Source organism: Lactuca virosa, chromosome 8 (genome assembly GCF_052849685.1).
Source record: "Lactuca virosa cultivar CGN04683 chromosome 8, Lactuca_virosa_CGN04683_v6, whole genome shotgun sequence".
Taxonomy (NCBI): domain Eukaryota; kingdom Viridiplantae; phylum Streptophyta; class Magnoliopsida; order Asterales; family Asteraceae; genus Lactuca; species Lactuca virosa.
The window spans coordinates 250,810,927-250,830,726 of record NC_136433.1 but is presented as its reverse complement, the minus strand read 5'-3'; the positions used below and the strand labels follow the sequence as shown (position 1 = coordinate 250,830,726).

General features: G+C 35.3%; 3 protein-coding genes across 4 annotated transcripts; 2 read left to right on the top strand and 1 right to left on the bottom strand.

The window, feature by feature from the left end:
• Positions 1–3,398: 3,398 nt before the first annotated feature.
• Positions 3,399–5,562, top strand: LOC145134876 (Pentatricopeptide repeat (PPR-like) superfamily protein). The gene has a single exon (XM_079069686.1). It carries the CDS (start codon positions 3,644–3,646, stop codon positions 5,453–5,455), a length of 1,812 nt encoding a protein of 603 aa, XP_078925812.1. The 5' UTR covers positions 3,399–3,643; the 3' UTR covers positions 5,456–5,562.
• A 3,162-nt stretch (positions 5,563–8,724) lies between these two features.
• Positions 8,725–9,900, top strand: LOC145134358 (uncharacterized). Its single transcript, XM_079069214.1, has one exon. The coding sequence runs from the start codon at positions 8,770–8,772 to the stop codon at positions 9,757–9,759; it is 990 nt and encodes a 329-aa protein (XP_078925340.1). The 5' UTR covers positions 8,725–8,769; the 3' UTR covers positions 9,760–9,900.
• Positions 9,794–12,641, bottom strand: FIO1 (methyltransferase). 2 transcript variants are annotated; one of them, XM_079069212.1, is made up of 8 exons: positions 12,371–12,640; positions 11,560–11,765; positions 11,124–11,478; positions 10,728–10,935; positions 10,473–10,580; positions 10,289–10,375; positions 10,134–10,203; positions 9,794–10,007 (listed from the first exon to the last, which is right to left on the bottom strand). In XM_079069212.1, exons 1-8 carry the CDS (start codon positions 12,628–12,630, stop codon positions 9,919–9,921), a joined length of 1,383 nt encoding a protein of 460 aa, XP_078925338.1. In that variant the 5' UTR covers positions 12,631–12,640; the 3' UTR covers positions 9,794–9,918. The 2 variants fall into 2 exon arrangements, with proteins under 2 accessions (XP_078925338.1, XP_078925339.1); XM_079069213.1 differs by lacking the exon at positions 10,289–10,375 and having other exon boundaries at positions 12,371–12,641.
• Between the last annotated feature and the right edge of the window lie 7,159 nt (positions 12,642–19,800).

The window sequence follows — 19,800 nt, the reverse complement described above, 5'->3', positions numbered from 1 at the left end:
ATTATGGTTAACCAATATTAACCATTAACCAAAACCGTTAACCGACAAAAACCATTAACCATAACCAATATTAACCATACCCAATGACTACCAAAATTCATTAACCAATCATAAAGGTTATGGTTCGGTTTTGACCAATAGCTGAACCAAACCGCCTCATACACACCCCTAGATTTGAGGTTTGTAAAAAGAATGGTCTTTATATGTTTTATAATTCTAGTTTAAAAACATATGATATCATGTTTATTACATGCATATAATAAATCATGGTATCAATTTTCAAAAGAAAATCACTTTTAAAGGTTCTATATAAAAAGCTAGTTTTGTTATAATTTGACGCAATTCAATTTTAATAACTGGTATTAAGTTTGAGTGTATTTGAACCTTTTATATCTTTAATAAAACTTTCTTTTATTACTTATATATTTGGAGTTTGTATAAGTTACAAAAATCACCAATTTAAAACTTATAATGGAGTATTTTAAAATTTGTCGTTATTAACGATTTTATAAAACCGGATTTTATTTTTAAAATAATAACTTGTTACATCTTATGTCCAATTTTGAAAACCAAACTCCATGTGATGTTTATTTTGTCCAAAATTATTTTAGCATGTCAAAAACTAATTTATCAACCATACATAATAATTGCATAAAATAAACAACACAAACATGCATAAAAAGATATGTGCATAAACATAACCAACTAATGACATTTTTTGTGAGCCAACACAAAAGATGTCAAGTCCATTCCTAAAAGGACATTTAAGGGGACCAAAAATCTTCTTGTAATGTTGTTGAAGAAGCTTCCGCTTGAGTAAACACCAATTGCTTACAAAGGATTGGAAAAACTTCTTGAGGGCTAAAATTCAGCAACTGTCGCTAAAAGTCCAACAGCCATTTGTAAACAGCATTAGTGACACTTTTCAGATAATGTCACTGAAAATCATGCACACCTTTTAGACTCAAAAACTGCTCTTTTGTCCTCAAAAAATGGTTCCAACTTCATCTCTTGTTACATTTTGTACAAATAAATTAATTCTAAAAACTAATCTATTACTTACAAAAATAAACCAATAAAACTAATCTATTTAATTTATTACATACCATATGAATAAATAAATTATTACAACCATTTTTATAAATCAACCAACACAACAATACAACAAACACAATGGTCATTGGCTAGTTTATGCACATCATATACATCAACATACACATATAACGACCTTTGTTTTTCTAAGACGATTTTAAATGACAAAAGATGCATGAAACATTTTTCACATAAAATAACAAATATAAAGTTGTCATAGAAAATATGTATTAACTTATTTTTATACAAAAACAAGTTATCCATATTCTCCAAAAACCAATATTTCCAAAAATCAAAAAATCTAACCAAAATTGCAAGGTGTCTCTAATACCAATTGTTGGGTTTTAGTTCAAAAATAGTTTCAAAAACTACAAAATATGGCAAACGGAAGACTTAAAATTTTGAAACAACATAAATGTTTTATACCCACCAAGGATCTTCTTGCAAGTTATAGAAAGATTAAAACACCAACCATATAAAGGATTAAGAAATAACAACCTTTGTTGTTCTTTGGATCCTCTTGGGAGGCTTGGAAGTTTATGAAGAAGATAGAACCTTTGAGACACCAACAATGACTCAACTTGATGTAGATGTTGGTCCATAAACTCTTAACTCTTAAGCTTGAAGTTCATAACCAATATGAACTTCAAGAGAGCAAAAGATAAGCAAGTATTCTTCAAGTTTTTGACCAAAAACTAGAGAGAAGTAAGAGGGGGGAGAGAGGTCACGTTTTTTACATTAAAAAAGCACCAAAAATGAAAGCCTTCGTGTTATGGTCTTAAAACAAAGGTAATAACCATAAGGTCTTAGCACTTTAAGACCTACCATGTCCCTAATGTTCCCCATAACTTTAAGTCATGCTTTCTTTTGATTTAAATAATCAAAAGGACATGCTTCTTTTATTCATTCTTATAAATATATAAAAGAAGACAAAAGTTTATAAATTTTGTAAAATTCTTTTATAAAATATAAACTTTGGATTTTGGCTAAAAGACAAAAGTTTTTCTAGTCCAAAATAATGTACATAACTTAATAAATCATACCATATGATATATTATGTTACTTGCAATTGAAAATTAATATTTCCATGAAATAAATAATTTCCAATAAATTATAAGAGTTTTATTGAATATTTATTAAAATCAATTTCTAATAAATAATCAATTATACCAAGTTGTTGTTAGTGTGACCCATTAGTATCATATGTTAATTAGCAATATCACTTTAATATGACTCATGAGCGTACTAGACTTTTCACAATTTGTGTACAAGAAACTCATCCATGTCAACATAGTCCATATTTGTTTGAAACAACAATCTAATCTACTCTTATTCTACACCTAAAATCCATTTATCTCCCAAGTGAGACTTGAACTCTCGACATCATTGAGGGAGAGAAATCCAACATAAACCACGTAAGCTACCCTTTCCATCTACATATTTTCTTCCAGATACTATGGAGAAAAACTCACCATGGTTAATTCTCATTCTGAGTGTATTAGGACAACTCTATTAAAAAAAACATTTTTACCAAATAACTCTTGTAATGAAAGATTTAGGGTAAAAGATTGCACTGATGAACCTACTACAAACTTCCTTCATATCCATGACACTTTCAGAGGTACGAGTACTCCACATTGTAGGTTGGAACATATTGATTAGCTTGTTTTTTCTTCCCATATTATTATGAGCTCAAGCTTTTAGCAAGGGTAGATGATCAGATGGACGGATATTACTAAAACTTAATGGGGGGTTTTCTTAGGTTGATGATCCACAGTGTTTTTGAGAAGTGATGGTTAACATTAAAGTCTCTACTAATGCCTGATTATGGCGGCAAGTTATTAGGTGCCACAGGCACGAAGGGAAAAGTTAGTTTTACTCTCACGTGAAGGCCACATGCCCTTCATTAATGGTAGAAACTTAATGGGAGTTAGGCTAAAGGACCTCCGGTGCAGGATTTGAAAACCACATGGATCACCTTTATCAATTTTACAATACTAAGAGGGTGTTTGGCTAAGCTTATTTAAGTTCATTTTTTAACTTATTACCAGTTCCACACCGATATAAGTTAAAAGGAGTGTTTTGATAGAAATAACTTATCAATGTATCATACTGGAAATAAGTCAAAATCTATAAGTAACTCTCCCTAACTTATTAGCTTATAATTTATAAGTTATAAGTTGAAAAATGCTTATGAAAAGTAATAAGCTTAGCCAAACACCCCCTAAGTCAACCACAGTGACCAAATATGTAATTTACCTTGATAAAAAGAAAGAAAAAAAATAAAACAACTTGGTCAGATTTGGGACAAGTGTGACGTGGCCAAAAGCAAATTTCCAATTCGGAGGGATCGCCGCTGCGCTCCAATCCGCTTCATTTGTAGGTCGTAAGACCATAATCACCGGCGGCGCTTGGCGGAACTAAAACCTCCCATCGGCTCACTGTCCATAACGAGCTATAACTACGAAACAAGAAAACCAACAAAAACACGGATGAAGTTTACAAGGAACAAGAAAACATCATTCTCCTAACATGGTGTCTTTCTTTTGCAATGCCCTCTCTCAAACCCACCAACTATAATCAAATTCAACGTCCTTGTGTGATCCAATCGGTACATAATTTATGCTCGAAGGGACGCCTGAAGGAAGCAGTGCAATCGCTCGAAAATTTAGCAAGTAAAGGTCTACGTTTGGACACGAGATCTTTAGCTTTTCTTTTGCAAGAGTGTGCGAATTACAGATCACTTAAAGAAGGAAAATGGGTTCATTTGCATATGAATGTTACGGGTCGGAAGAGACCCGGTACGTTCTTGTCGAATCAATTAATTTACATGTATTCAGAGTGTGGGAATTGGGTTTGTGCACGGAAGGTGTTTGATAAAATGTCTATGAAAAATTTGTATTCTTGGAACAACATGCTATCCGGGTATGCTAAGCTAAGGATGATGAAACCAGCTCAGACCTTGTTTAACCAAATGCAGGAGAAGGATGTTGTGTCATGGAATACAATGGTCATCGGCTATGCACACACTGGGCATTATAACAACGCATTAAAGTTCTTTAAAGAGTTGAGAATGTCAAACATTAGGCTAAACGAGTTCAGTTTTTCAGGTCTCTTAACCGTTTGCATCCAAACAAAAGACTTCAAACTCACAAAACAAGTCCATTGTCAGGTATTTCATCTTGGTTTCTTATCAAATATAGTACTTTGTAGTTCAATCATCGACAGCTACGCAAAATGTGGTGAAATTCACTATGCAAGGAAGCTGTTCGATGAAATGCCTAAAAGAGACGTTCTTGCTTGGACCACTATAGTTTCAGCATACGCAAAGTCAGGAGACATGAATTCAGCTAATGAGTTATTCAACATCATGCCAAACAAAAATCCCATATCTTGGACCTCACTAATTTCAGGATACACAAGAAACGGTTTCCCATATGAAGCACTTAACCTCTTCACAAAGATGATATCACATAAAGTCACCCCAAATCAGTTCACTTTCAGTAGCGCCCTATGTGCTTCTGCTACCCTCACTTCAATCAAAATCGGTAAACAAATCCATGGATTCTTGATAAAATCACATCTCACACCAAACACTATAGTTCTTAGCTCCCTAATCGACATGTATTCCAAATGTGGAAGTTTACAACTTAGTCAAATAGTTTTCAATCTTGTCACTGATACACACAACACAATACTATGGAACACAATGTTATCAGCTTTATCTCAACATGGTCATGGAAAACAATCTTTAGAACTTTTCTCCAACATGGTGAGATCAAAAGTAAAACCAGATAGGATTACATTTATCATACTTCTAAGTTCATGTAGTCATTCGGGACTTGTTCAAGAGGGTGTTAATCTCTTCAACAATATGTTTCAAGATCATGGGATTAGTCCTGATGAAGAACATTATGCTTGTTTAATTGATCTTTTGGGGAGAGGAGGGTGTTTTGATGAAGTGGTGAATTGTTTACAGAAGATGAGTGTAGAACCTGATGTGCGTGTTTGGAAAGCTTTACTTGGGGTTTGTAGGATTCATGGGAATATGGAATTGGGGATAAAAGCTGGTGAAAAGTTGATTGAATTGGAACCTGATTCTTCTGTTGGGTATGTTTTGCTTTCAGGGATATATGCGATTTCAGGGAAGTGGGATTTGGTTGGAAAAGTGAGAAAGATTATGAAGGAAAGAGGTGTGAGGAAAGAATTAGGGTTTAGTTGGTTGGAAAATGAGAAAAAGTTGCAGGGTTTTAGTGTATCGGATAAGTCAAGTGGTTTTGAAGGTGAGATTGAATCGGTTTTGAAGATTTTAGCTTCTCAAATGGAAAAGGATGATGATGATGACTTGTTTCCTTATAGTTGAAGGTAGTGTGTTTCTTTTTGACTTATTTTTGAGATGAATTAATGTATTTTTTATTGAATAATTGAAGAGTAAATTAAAAGAGGGATAAAATTCATAGATTTGTAGCATGAATGAGTTATTGTTAAGGTACAATATTGTACTTTCAATTTTGTTCTTATTAAGACAGAGTGCTTTGAAAAGCTAACCAACTATAGCATTTTGTACCCAATTATAGGAATATTATGCTTAAAAACTTGTACCCAATTATAGGGATGACAAATGTTTTTTTTATTTGGGTGGATTTTTCAAAGCACAATGATGTAATAGAAAGAAATAAAAGTAGGAGGCTATAATAGACAAATCATGAAAGTATGTTGCTATTCTGACATGTGCTCTTTTCACATGTCAGAATTCGTCAAATGTTAAAAAGCAAAGATCTATAAATAGCACTAAATGTATGGAAGATAAGATAGTTTTCAGACTAATAGTATCTTCGAAAGATAGGGTTTAATCACCTAAAAAGGGTAAATAGTGTGGAGTGTATGTTCACTTTTCTCAAATAACGAATGTCCAAATATGAAATATGTGATTATTTTGTTATAAGTATATAAAAGTTGGCCAAATCGCCATATAGCATATTGATATTTGTTCATTTTTGTGATAAGCCCTTTTGTAGTAGTTGTATAAACTAATTTCTTTTTTCTTATTGAATTTTGTGTTTGGGTTTCAATTTTGTGGGTTTTTATTCAAATTAGGGTTTTGATGGGTTTGATTTAGGTTATAAAGTTCTCATTTCGAGTTTTCAGTTTCATATTGTTTTGACCAATGTGTTTTTGGTCTAATGGTATCAGATGTGTTAGAAAGATGTTCTTCATCAGGTGTGTTAGAAATATGTTCTTCTCCAAAAAGTTAAGGTTTCAAGAGTTAGCCTTTCTAAAAAAAATAATCAAATCTATGATCGGTTGTAACAAAATTGATTATACAACGAAAACACAATTATATATAATCCTCTTTTCACCCTAAAAGCAAAGAATTATCTTATTAGACTAAGCTATTGATATTTTTACGGGGAACAAAAATAGTTTTTGATATTTATGAAAAATATTTTCTATATTGATAGGCAATGTGCATATCTTATTATTATAAACATATAAGTAAAGTTTTTTTATTTTAAATTTAAAAAATTCAACAATATATAAGAATGCATTTGTGATCATTTATATACTGTTTTTTTTAAGTAATTAGAATATGCAAAACTCACACGTATTACAACTTCAAATAACATAATCACATTCAACATTATCTTCTACAGATTGTTTGAAAGTGACTCGATTAGATAGGTTAACTAGTTTTCCTATAGCCTTGAGCTCTGTTTGGGGAAGATTAGAGCTCAATATGAAAGCTAATAGCTCGAACATATCTATCAAAACATCTACTAAAGAACGGAAACCTGGAATAGCTCGAAAATATATTCAACAAATATAAAACATATATAAAGCTCGATAAGAATTCTTGTCGAGTCCTTATACACTCGTGTTGACTCACTATATGTTTCAAACTCATTTTCTAAAGTCAACTCCTCGAACAAGCTCAGCTAGAATTTGAGCTCTAATGACTCAAAAAAAAAAAAAAAAAAAAAAAAAAAAAAAAAAAAAACTCGATTGGATTGCAACCCTAGACTTATCCTATAGGGAAAGGTGGCCAAGGTTGTTGATTAGAGAACATGTGACGTTAGTACAAATCAAAAGGATGTCATCGGATTTATGGTTGCAAAAAAAAGTGATTAAGAGATAGAACTATAATCCCATACAATGTTGTATATAGCATGACAATGAGTAGAAACCAATAGATCGCATCTTTTTTGCATTGTTCAATATAAAAATGCTTTGGAAGGTGACAATGCTCTCGATTGGTGGTCGTTTGACTCTAACTAAATTGGTTTTGGGTGGCTTGGTCATCTATTATATGACGTTGTTCAAAACGCCAGAGTCATACCTTAGAATCCATTCGGTCTTAAGATTCTTTTTTCTTTGGGGGGTCTTACATTAAGAAAAAATATCAAGTGGGATAAGGTGATGGTGTCGAAAATAATGGTGGGTTGGGAATTTGAAGCTTATTTGCATTTAATTGTGCTTTACTTCAAAAATAAAAATAGATATTTTTTTTAATGTCGAAAACTCTCTGCGGGTGAAGTATACAAAAAGTATTCATGGAGAGTATGGGTATTTGAATGGTGAAAGATGAAAAAGTAGGGGAGTTTGGGCCAATATTGTTCAATCCTTTAATCGTCTTAATGATAAAAGGGAATGTGGCTGATAAAAGGGATTGTGCCACATTATACTTTACGAAAAAGGTTTTGGGATTAATCTAATACACGACTATAGGAAGAGGTTTGGAATGGGAATGTGAAGTTTATGGATGCTTTGGAGATGAATAACGCTTGCTATATACGTGATCGGTGGGAATGTTGGATGTGGCAAGGTTTGAAATTTTAAGAATAAGAACCATAAATTTACTTTAATTTGGACTTCTTTATAGAAAACCCGATTACGAGTGTCTTTTGTAATTCTATTTTATTTGCTCTAGCTCGGTCTTAATAAAAAATAGTGAAAAACAATTATATGGAGAATATTAGGGGGTGTTTGGCTTAGCCTTTGAAAGACCAAAAGTCCTTTTAGGAGAAGATGAAAAGCAAAAGATGTTTGACAAAAGACTTTTAAAAACTACTTTTGGATTTTTGATAGAAGGAAAATCAACTTTTTGGAAAAGTCAGGAAAACCTGATTTTTTGCAACTTTTCCAAAAAGGACTTTTGGCCTCTAAAAAGCTAAGCAACACCCCCTTAGTCTCGTGACGGAGCGTCTTACGAGTAATCCACAGTTGTTGACTTGGTTTATGTAAGATTGGTGTGAAGGCTACAACCGGCTAAGATGTTCTTATTATTATTATTATTAATTGGAGTTATTATGATGCCAACGTCAAAAGGAAAATAATATATACTCATGGCCATCTCCTGTTGAAATTATGTTTCATTCTTGGCCTACTAGTGACTGTCTAAAATACGTATGTGTATAACGTATTCATACGTATATGTATACGTATGTATATTTAACATAAAAACCTAATGTCATATACTCCTATTACTTTGGGAATTTGACATTTTCCCAAATCACCAACCACACATGTTCAAAACAAATAGATTTTACCTCCCAACCAATGATCCAATTTCAAACATCAACTTTCAACTACCTTAACCATTTCATCAACAAAATTCAATAATTTTCACAAGAAAGATAACCAAAAGCACTCCAAATCACACAATTAGGGTTACAAAAGATGTACCCTAATTATTTCCATCCTTATCTAGCAATGGGACCCAAATGGTCTAAACAAATCGAACGTCGAAGAGCTGTTGTATCCGAACGAAAAAAACTACGAAAACTCAAAAAAGAAAGTGGATGCGATTACCCAGGATGCGATATCCATCCCCCCGACCGGAAAAACTGGATGTCCGGCCTGAATCCGACCAAACTTCCCATCAACAAAATCGTCTGGCCTGGGACCCACGATTCCGCCACCGACAAGATCGGAATCAGAGCCATAACCCGACCCTTCGCCCAATGTCAGTCTCTATCCATCTACCAACAACTCGTACGCGGGACCCGCGTCCTCGATATCCGAGTCGAGAAAAACGGAAAAGTTTGCCACGGAATCATAACGACGTACGGAATCGACGTTGTGCTTGACGACGTTAAGCGATTCCTTTCGGAGACGGAATCAGAAATCGTGATTCTAGAGATTCGGACGGAATACGGTCGGAAAGATCCGCCCGCGTTTGAGAAATTTTTATTGGAGAATCTCGGGGAGATGTTGATTTATCAGGACGACTGTGTTTTTGAGAAAACAGTTGCAGAGATTTTACCGAAACAGGTGATTTGTGTTTGGAAGCCTCGGGAATCACCAGAGGTGAAACCCGGGGGCCCGTTTTGGAGCTCGGGGTATTTGAAAGATAATTGGATTAATACGGATTTACCTTTTACAAAATTTGAAAGTAATTTGAAGTATTTGAGTCAACAACAACCTGTTTGTTCACGGAAGTATTTTTATCGGGTCGAGAATACGGTTACACCGCGGGCGGATAACCCGATTGTGTGTGTGAAAGCGGTAACGAATCGGATCCACGGGTACGGGAGATTGTTCATATCGCAATGTTTTTTGAGAGATTGTGCAAATCGGTTGCAAATATTTTCAATTGATTTTATAAATGAGGATTTTGTTGATGCGTGTGTTGGGCTTACTCAAGCCCGAATCGAAGGGAAGGCGTGAAAAAAGAAAATATTGGCCGGAAAAGCTGCCGGAATTTTATCTCCGGCGAGATGGTGGGTGGGTGTTGCTTAATCTTATATGAAAAACCCAAATGACAAAAACTTGTTTATGATGTGTACATTAATCATGATGTTTGTAAAGAGAAGGTAAATGATTAAATTATACATGATCACGGTTTGAAAGCTTTTGTGGGCAAAATGAATTTCTCAACTTGTCCTCCAACTTTTGGAATATTGACGAAAGTAACCCTGCAAAAAAGACACAAAGAATTACTTGCATTTATACAAGATTTATATATTTTATTTGCACTATGTAGTAATATAGCTTTTATTTTAATTTTAATCAATTAAAATATACAATGAACACATAAAAACCTGGCACAGAGGTTTCTCCAGGTTTCAAAGATCCTCTAATTAAAAGAGTGCCTGGAATCTGCTCAAAGACCTAAAATAATAAAACAAGCAAACAAAAAATTTATAGATTTAGTCACTTAACTATTGTTTCATAAAAAAAATAATAATAATCTCACTGTTATGCGGAATTGTAAATCATTTGATTGGTCAACAAAGTCAATATCCTTCAAGATTTCTTTGCAATTAGACATGGCCACGTGTATCTGATTTCCATCAAATTAGTGTGTCAATCACAATGAGGCTTTCTCCATTAAATCCTTAACTTTTTACAAAAAAAAATAAAAATGTAACTAAACATACGTCAATATGAAAAGAGGCAGCATTTAATTTACAGGTGGCGCCATTTGTGTGGAAGAAGGATTCGATTGATTGAAGAACATGAAATGCACTGAAATGGCGTTGAATTCCCTGAAGTAATAAAAAAAATTATTATATTAATTTGCGGATAATAATTCATACAAGCTTCGATAAATTTACAATTTTGTCCTGGTGACAGATGCAAATACAGTACAATCTGTTTTGTCATGTCATGTGAAACAGGAGTTTAGAGTTGACCTGAAGCATGAAAGTAAGGACATTTTTGGATGCCACATGAGATGATATTATTTTCTTGGATGGAGAAACAAATGACCATGCTACCCCCCACCTACATGTTTGACCTTGAACAAATTCAGTAGTTTTAACCACACTAACTCCCACCTCACGTAATTTTCCTATCAAGCTTTTCAAATTTGATTTCTTTCCAACCATTGATGTATACCACCTATTAAACATAATTACACACACAATTAATAATTAAAATAAACAAATAAATATATGTCTGTCTGGATAAAGTGATTGAACAGGTAATGATGTCTGTCTGGATAAAGTATTGTACACGCATAAAGACGGTTTCTTTTTTGACTGTTTAAATATGAGTGAATGACCATTTTACCCTTAACACAAATGTACCTGAAAGACTGTTGAAGTTGAACACTATCTTCAATGATCCGAGTGATGAAAGCTTGTTCTCCACCAGGACAAACCATCTCCGCTAGGGTTCCGCCACAAGAGGTGTTTGGATTAAGCCCGGATTCCTCCATTGTTTCAAAGAAAGGAGGATTACACATACAAAAATCAAAACTTTCACCACTTTTCACCACACCCACAAGTATAGGAGGCCCATGGTAGTTCTTATCACCATTTTTCATGTCTTTTTCAGTCAACTCTTCCTCAAAGTCAACTTTTCGAATCTCAATTAAGTCAGAAATTTGAGGGTTGTTCTTAACATTCCTCTCAGCCCATTCTAATGCTACATCTGTCACATCTGTGTTAAAAGGGTATTTGAGTAATTTTAACAAGAAGGAAATAATGGGTGTTGAATTTTATGTGTTTTAGGATGGAATACCTGTTCCAACAAAGCTCCAGCCAAGAAGGGATGCACCAAGAAGAGGGTAAATGCAATTGGCTCCAGTGCCGATATCAAATCCTTTAATGACATTATTGCCCTCCTGGGAATTGGGTATGATGTCTGATGATAAAAGGTCTTCAATCCAATGAATATAGTTAGATCTGTTGGGTACTGTGGGGCAGAGTTGTCCATCAGGAATCCACCTACACTTATAGGTTCAGATTATTCTTTATCCATCACAGAGTGCATGACCTTAAACCCTAGGCGCTAAACTAACACAGAGAAAGTCTAAAATACCCTTCAAACAACAAATAAAAACTATTTGTGAGCCCAATTTGTATCCTATGTGATATTAAGATGTGCAAATAGGGGATTTGAGCTTTTAAACTTGCCTTCAAGCTGTTCAATTTCCATTCAACGTATCAAAATAGAAACTGTTGCATTTTCCATGGAAGCAAGTGCCCAAATAACAAAATAGTACTAATATCTCAAAGCTAAACAATTCATTTCAAAATAAATTCTAGGACACTCTTCGCAACTAGAAGAGTGAATTCTTTTTCTCTATTGTGCTGCGATAAAGGGATACAACCATGTTGGAATCAGCAATGAAAGATAAACAAAAACACCAAGCCAAAACTAATATATTTTTGAGGCCAAATCTATGATTTCTCAATGATATATTACCATTTTTGTTAACAAATCGAACCAAAGCATGTTTCTATCTTCACCAAACATGGTTACCGGTTCTTTTAAACATAGGGTGATTATTTTGATTTCAAAACCTAATTTAGCACTAATATTAACATACCAGGTGATGGAGTGATCGTGCAGTAGCAAAACCCTGGTGAGCTCACGAGTGGCATTGAAGTCTTTCCAATCGATTCTTGGCTTGCCTTCTCGAGAGTAGATGACATAAGGTTGGAATGAAGGATACAGTGATGCCAAAACACCGAAGTCCGGCGGGTTGTCGGAGTATTTGTTCCGGGGATGTATGCTTCCTCTCTCCCTCTTCCTCTTCTTCCCCATTTTTTCGCACTCTTTTGGGTTGCTTTTCTGATAAATATCCATTTTGGGCCCAACCGAAAACTCAGTCCATATTATTACCAAACCAACCAGGCTTATACTTTTAGGAGGAAAAACGTTAGGAACATAAAATGCGAATAAAAAGAAATTACAATAAGGGGTGTTTGTCAAATCTAACCGGTAGCGGGTGCTACACAGTGGAAATTGGTAGCTCGTAATTGGTAACGTTTTGTTAAATCTACATGAGATAGTTTTTAGATTTAAAACATTTTGATTAAACTAAACGCTAAAAGTTTGTAGTGTTAAACGAGATTTTTTGTTCACAACGGAACGTTTTGTCAAATGCTTTCAAACGCTTTGTACCAAACATGTCCTATGTTCTGAAAACCGAACCGATTTAAAACGGCCGAGTTGATTTAAAAACCCGATTTTGTCCACCTTTAATTTATAGGCTATTGTATAATTTTTCAACTAGGTAATTCTTTATAGAAATAATCATAAAACTAACAAAAAATAGACAAAGTATATGCATAATAGCAATTTTATTAAGTTTGTCATAAAATAAAAAGGATAATGTCATTTTAGCCCTACAAACTAACCGGTCCTAGTTTAAAAGGTATTTTTTGTTAAAATGTATTTATTGTTATTTTTTGGGTTGCGGCATAGTTTGTTGCTCGTTTACCCGTTACGTCTATGTAAAACTTTTTTAATCTAATGAAAAGAGACATGTTACTTATAATACCCAGTGCCCATGGATTATTTGGCATTTCTTGAGTAAAAAAAAAGTAATGAAAGTTCCAACTCACAGTTTCACACAGGCCAAACTCCCCCCCCCCCCTCTGTGTGTGTGTGTGTGTGTGTGTGTGTTCACTTCTCATCGTTTCCCTATCCAATTCTTCATGGAAAAGGGACCATGACTTCTGTGTGTGAAATCCCGGAATTCAGGTCAAAGACCATGGACGGTCATTTCATAGTAAATCTCTTTGTAATTTGACTCATTGATTTTTAGTGCATATTCTGTAAAATAAATGAATTCATTACAACTATTATAAGATATCAGATGGTATCTTACTTCCAAATATATAAAGTGGCAAACGAATCAAACAGCTCAAACTGCAACCCTAGTTAATGCGTCTAAAAAACTAAAATTTCGTATTAAGCAGTTGTAAGCAAAGCAAACATTCTAGTCTCATAGTACATGTTTCCCTGTTTAATGTTTATATAATAATAATAATACTAAGACTAATAATTAGTCACGATAAATATTAGACTAAAATCTAGTGGTAATGATACTAGGTTTCGTTAGAGGAAAGTAAATTAATAGAAGCGGAGCGTTGTCTGAGTTCGGAATCACCTCCTTAACAACTAAGTGCATAGTTACTTTCATCTTACACATAGATATGAAGTATTTTATATAAATTACATGCTATGTGTGCAGATGTGACAACCCTGAACTTCTATCTTGTACATCTAGTCAAATCAATCAATGTTAAACTCGTTTCTGTGGCCTTTTAGCACTGTTTAAGGGTTCGTTTAAGTGTTCTAAGCTCAAGTACAACCAAGGTTAAAATTAGGGATGAGTTACCAAGTCATAAAGTAGCAAAAGCGGGTCATACACTCTCTTAGGAGGAGTGTACGGCCGTACACATGGATGTGCGGCCGTACACCCCACCCCATGGCAGCACACTCAAGGTGGTGGGTCACCCACCCCTATATATATGAGTAGACCCCTTTCCTTCATTCCTTTCTTCTCTTGGCTGCACACTACTCCTCTCTCAAGTTTCATCAACCGTGAACCCTTCCAAGGCCTCAAAAACATGAGTTTTCCATCACCTAGCTTATTATACTTGAAGGACCTCTTGATCAAAGCCTTGAATCATCATGTTCTTCATCATCTGAAGGAGTACGGCCGCACACCTTCATAAGGGTGGCTGTACACTCCTTAAGGGCTCTCCAAAGTGAGGGTTTGACCCCTATTTTCTAGTTGGACATGGCCCTAGCCTTGTTTCACCTTAAAGTCGTCAAATTGGGCATAAACATGAAGGGTGTACGGCCGCACATCCCTTTGTACGGCCGCACACACACCCTAGGGCCGCAAACCACTTTGATGACCTTTTATTGGCCTCCAATTTACACTAGAACCAAGCATGGGACCTTCGAAACACCTCAAAAGCACATTTCATCATGAGTGTACGGTCGTACACTCATGGGCCGCACACACCCTTAGGGTGGTCGTACACCTCCCTCACTCAACCACATATGGCTTTAACACTTAGTTCAAGTGTTTTCAAGCCCTTAGAGTGGTTTTCTATCATGTCTAGTCGTGAGATACCCTAATTTGAATCATATATGTGTTATTACATGATAAATTAGGATCCAATTGTGTTCGAGGCTTCACTTTACACTCAGCATCCCATATCGATCCTTCATTCAAACCACTCACTCGAGGTGAATTCAAACCCCTACGCTTTTACGATTTTGAATGTTTTCAGGGGGGAATACAAGCCAAACACAAAGTATTTTATTAAGTTTTAAACTTATTAATACAGTTCAACGATTTCCACGTTTAATAAAATATTCAGATATTTTATCCCTTTTGTACTATGTTGAGCATAAGGGGCGCTCTTATTTTGGAAATCTAACTTCATAGTTTTCAGAATGGTTTTTACAAAGCAATTCCGTATCATTTCAAGTAAACTATAATGGGTATAGTTTGGGAAAACTCGATATACAGCTATTACCAATTCAAATATCATTCATGAGTGAATATATATAAACTAGCTATGACAGATTTAGTTTATGGTATGTATTTTCTCAGGAGTATAATATTCAATAATTATTTAAGTATAATTATTACTTTATACCGCATTCAACGGATTCAAATTTCAAGAGAATAAAACTGAATTAAATGTAAACTAGATTATACAGGATTGTGAGGCTCTACTTCAAAATTGTACCCTTAGGTGTACTGAATTAAATCCTATCCTAGTATAACCAGAGTCTCCTGGAGGGAGAGCGTGAGATTTGTGAATAGATCTATTCGGGATTGGCAATCCCACACCTGAACTGCTAGCTACAGTTAGGCAGGCATGCCTGGGATGACAAATGTCATTTAACCAACACTTGAAGAACGTTGTAAAGGTCTCTAGGTCATATCAAGCATGGTTATACGACTCACAATAAGTATAAACTAATCATTGGTTTACAGGTTTTCACTCTTCAATTAGTTTTGTTTATGTAATAAGACTAATATACATCACTGGAAGTAACCAGGGTTTTCAAAAGGACTAATGCTTAAACAATATAAGTATGGTAGATACTTTCGCTCTTTAATTAGTTTTGTTTATGTAATAAGACTAATATACATCACTAGGAGTAACCAGGGTTTTCAAAAGGAATAATGCTTAAACGATATAAGTATGGTAGATACTTGTACTTTCCGATTTAGAACGGGTAATTCAATAACTTTCACATAAGGGAAATGTAGGATTTCCCAAGGTAAACATAAGTATTTTATAAACAGATGGTTTATTAATCAACTAACGAATATTCATATTTCCTTCATAACTCCTTGGTTTATGCGTGACTAGGATGAACCAAGAAGTCATAGAAGAAATGGGTTTAATCATGCTTTCCATAAGAAAATAGGGAATTTTCTTGAGGAACACTTTCAACAGATACCAAAAGATTATTTGACTTAAGGTTTATACATTTATTACACCAGATAGTATAAGGTTTTCTGGGAAAGATATCGCACTTTTCAAAAGAACCGTCTTTCTAAAAACAAAATGCTTATGAACTCACCAGCTTTATGTTGATACTCTTTCAAAACTTACTTGTATTCTCAGGGCTCTAGTAGACAGGTACACCCCCGAAGCTTTTGAGGAGACTGCTTAGTACCGTACTTGCGACTCCTGTTGTCTTCTGTATCTACTTTGATGTTTTAATTTGAAATATTTAAAATACCTATGTAAAACTTGTACCTATTAATGCAATGGTTGGCTGTACTTTGATTACTATAATGCATGTGTTGTGATACTTACATGACGTCCTCCGCCCCCGAACGTTTCCGCCGTTCCAGTTTGGGGGTGTGACAGCATATTATCTGTATACTTGCTATCTATGTTGGATGAACAATTTTATACATGTTTAAAATGATTTAAACTGTATATGTATTTTATATCTACAAAATATGTTGGGTAAAACATGGGTAGATAAATGATGAGGGATGAAAGCTGATTTAGAGGAACACTAGCAGTATGGACATAGTGCCCTATAGGTAAACATTGGCAGCAATGGACTTAGTACCTATAGATGTGTAACGCCCGCAGATCCGGGCTAGTCAATTTAGAGACGGTGAGCATCAAAAATGAGTTTTTTATGGAAGATTATTTAGAAGGATTAATCTTAACCAATTTGTAGTATATGTTACAAGGGTTCCGTACATATAAAGAACACCGAAATCCGAGTTATAACGAAGAAGTTATGGCCCGTCGAAGTTTTATGGCAAAACCGGCACGGCACCGGGAGACGTAAATAATGAATTTACGGTAGAAGACTTTTTAGCCTTAGTGATCTAAACAAAAGTTGTAGTATACGTTAAACCGAGAACATACAAAAAAAAGAACGTCCAAATCTAACTTCGTATGAGGAAGTTATGAATTTTCTAAGATTTCGCACAATAGTGCACGGCCCGAAACTCGAATTTTAGTTCGAGCGGTTTTTGGCCTACGCGACCTAAATGAGAGTTGAAGATCTCATTAATAGGAACTCAACGGTAAAAATACAGACGAAAGCGGAGTCCGTATGTAGAAGTTATGAATTTTACGCGGACATTTAACAGTATAATCTCCTCCTACTATTAAATTTAAGATCGGTCGAGAATTAGCCGACGGAGTCTAAATGAAAGTTTTAGATCTTGTTTTTACCTACGCGTGGATATCAAGAATGTCAAGAGTAGAGCTCGTATGTTAAAGATATGGACGAAACTTGGTCCCTACTCTTCGAGCGCGATAAATTCGATACAGTTTTGTAAATCTGAGATAGAATGAGAATTAGCTGACGGCGTCTAAATGAAAGTTGTAGTGCTCGTAAATACCAACGCGTGGATATAAAGAACTTCAAAAATGAAGTTCGTATGAACGAGTTACAACTTATAATAGCATATTTACGTATTAAAATAAAGTATAAATCATATATACGTACACATATATATACAAATGTATATATCATTAGAAAGGTATCGACGATGCGGTTATTATAAGACTAGTGTTGAGTACTTTCGACATTAGTTTAGTACAAATATTGTTAAATATATTTAAAATAATATTATGAATGGGTGTTTAGTCGTTTATATAACTATAAGGTCATTAAGTAATTATGGAGGGTAGTTTTTGTAAATTCAATTACTATTGTAACACCCAAAAATTTCAAGCAAATTTAAACTTTTAAAAACACCTCAAGTTCGTCAAACATTACAAATTTGTTTTCAAAATTTTATTTATCAGAGTATATCCCAGAAACAAAACATAAAGTGAGGAGTTGTACGATCATGCCTTCGCCTTGCCGCAATCCCCTGATGTACCTGAAACAATAAACTAAAACTGTAAGCCCGAGAGCTTAGAGAGTTCCCCCAAAATACCGATACACATACAGTCCACATAACCATGTCAGCATCATCATATCATAACAACTGAACAGAACAGCACATAACGGGTCCACAGCCCTACAGACTGTAATACCCACGAGCCCACAGTACGAGTCTCCCTTAGCCCGTAACTGGAATGCTCCCGAGCCCACAGTACGAGTCTCCCTTAGCCCGTAACTGGAATGCTCCTAGGGTTTGTTGGCTACCGCACGAAGCAGTGCAACCTCAACCCATCCCATATAACAAACACATACCATAACCACTAAGCATGCAATAATCATATAACATCGCAGGTAGTCCTACAGGTCTACCTAACTGGCATAACCACTATCATGCAACACTAACTCATACTCAACATCTAACACTGCTAGGATAACATATCCAATGGGCCGGCCTTGGTGCCTTAGACCCCTTAGTATTGTGAGGATAACTCACCTCGCAACTGTCGTCTGAACCATCTCTGGTAACTGTGCCCGGAATGCAGCAACAACCTCATCCTGTAGGATCTCTCGGATACTGGCATCCAACTCCTCTGTACCCATCTGCACCACTGGCTCAGGTGCTGCTGGCCCCTCCTGGCCTCTGTCCCATGATCCTGATCCCGAACCGGATCCAGCCACAAAGCGCCTCGTCATCACCATTCTGAAACATACCACAAGATATCAGATAATCCATATAAATAACTGGGAGCCAACTCCCTACTAACCCTTGGGATTGTGACTTACTTGACACGCGTATGGGTCCTGTGCTTTCAGTAGTACGGGCCCATACTACCTTCCACACCTACCCATATTTGTCTCAAGCATCACCACAATACCCTAACTGGATACACAACATGGCGAGCGCTCAATCCTCACTCCTAGAGGAATACTAAATATCTCATGACTGGCCCCTCGACCTCACATAACCCACCTATCCATGAAACTTCCACCAACCCTGCAGTACTAGTGTGTGCTAGCCACACATAACGCTGGACCCTATAGACTTTCGAATATCCAATCCTACCCTAAGCTCCCAATCAAACAAGAACAGAACATAAGGCCAAATCAAACATTCTCAGGCTATAAGATCTTAATTATGTATAACCATGATGCATACACTAAGCAACTATAGTAATGATGTCAATCTCATATAAAGGAAACCCTAGGCTAGCAGGCATCATGTAATCAGGCAATTCTATCATGCAATTCCTAAAGATCCCTAGCCTAGTACTAACATGCTGTTCTAACATATCTCATAATCAAATAACTTGTATGGTATTTTGGGGTCTACTTACTGGCTCCGGTTGATCGTACACACTGCATCCTCCTTTACTTATTTTGAAAACCATTTTAGAATTCATTTTGAAAATCTTTTCCTTGATTTGAGACTGGAGTCACACGAGTGTTCCTCCAATTCACTCAAACCAAGGCTCTGATACCAACTTGTAACACCCAAAAATTTCAAGCAAATTTAAACTTTTAAAAACACCTCAAGTTTGTCAAACATTACAACTTTGTTTTCAAAATATTATTTATCAGAGTATATCCCAGAAACAAAACATAAAGTGAGGAGCTGTACGATCATGC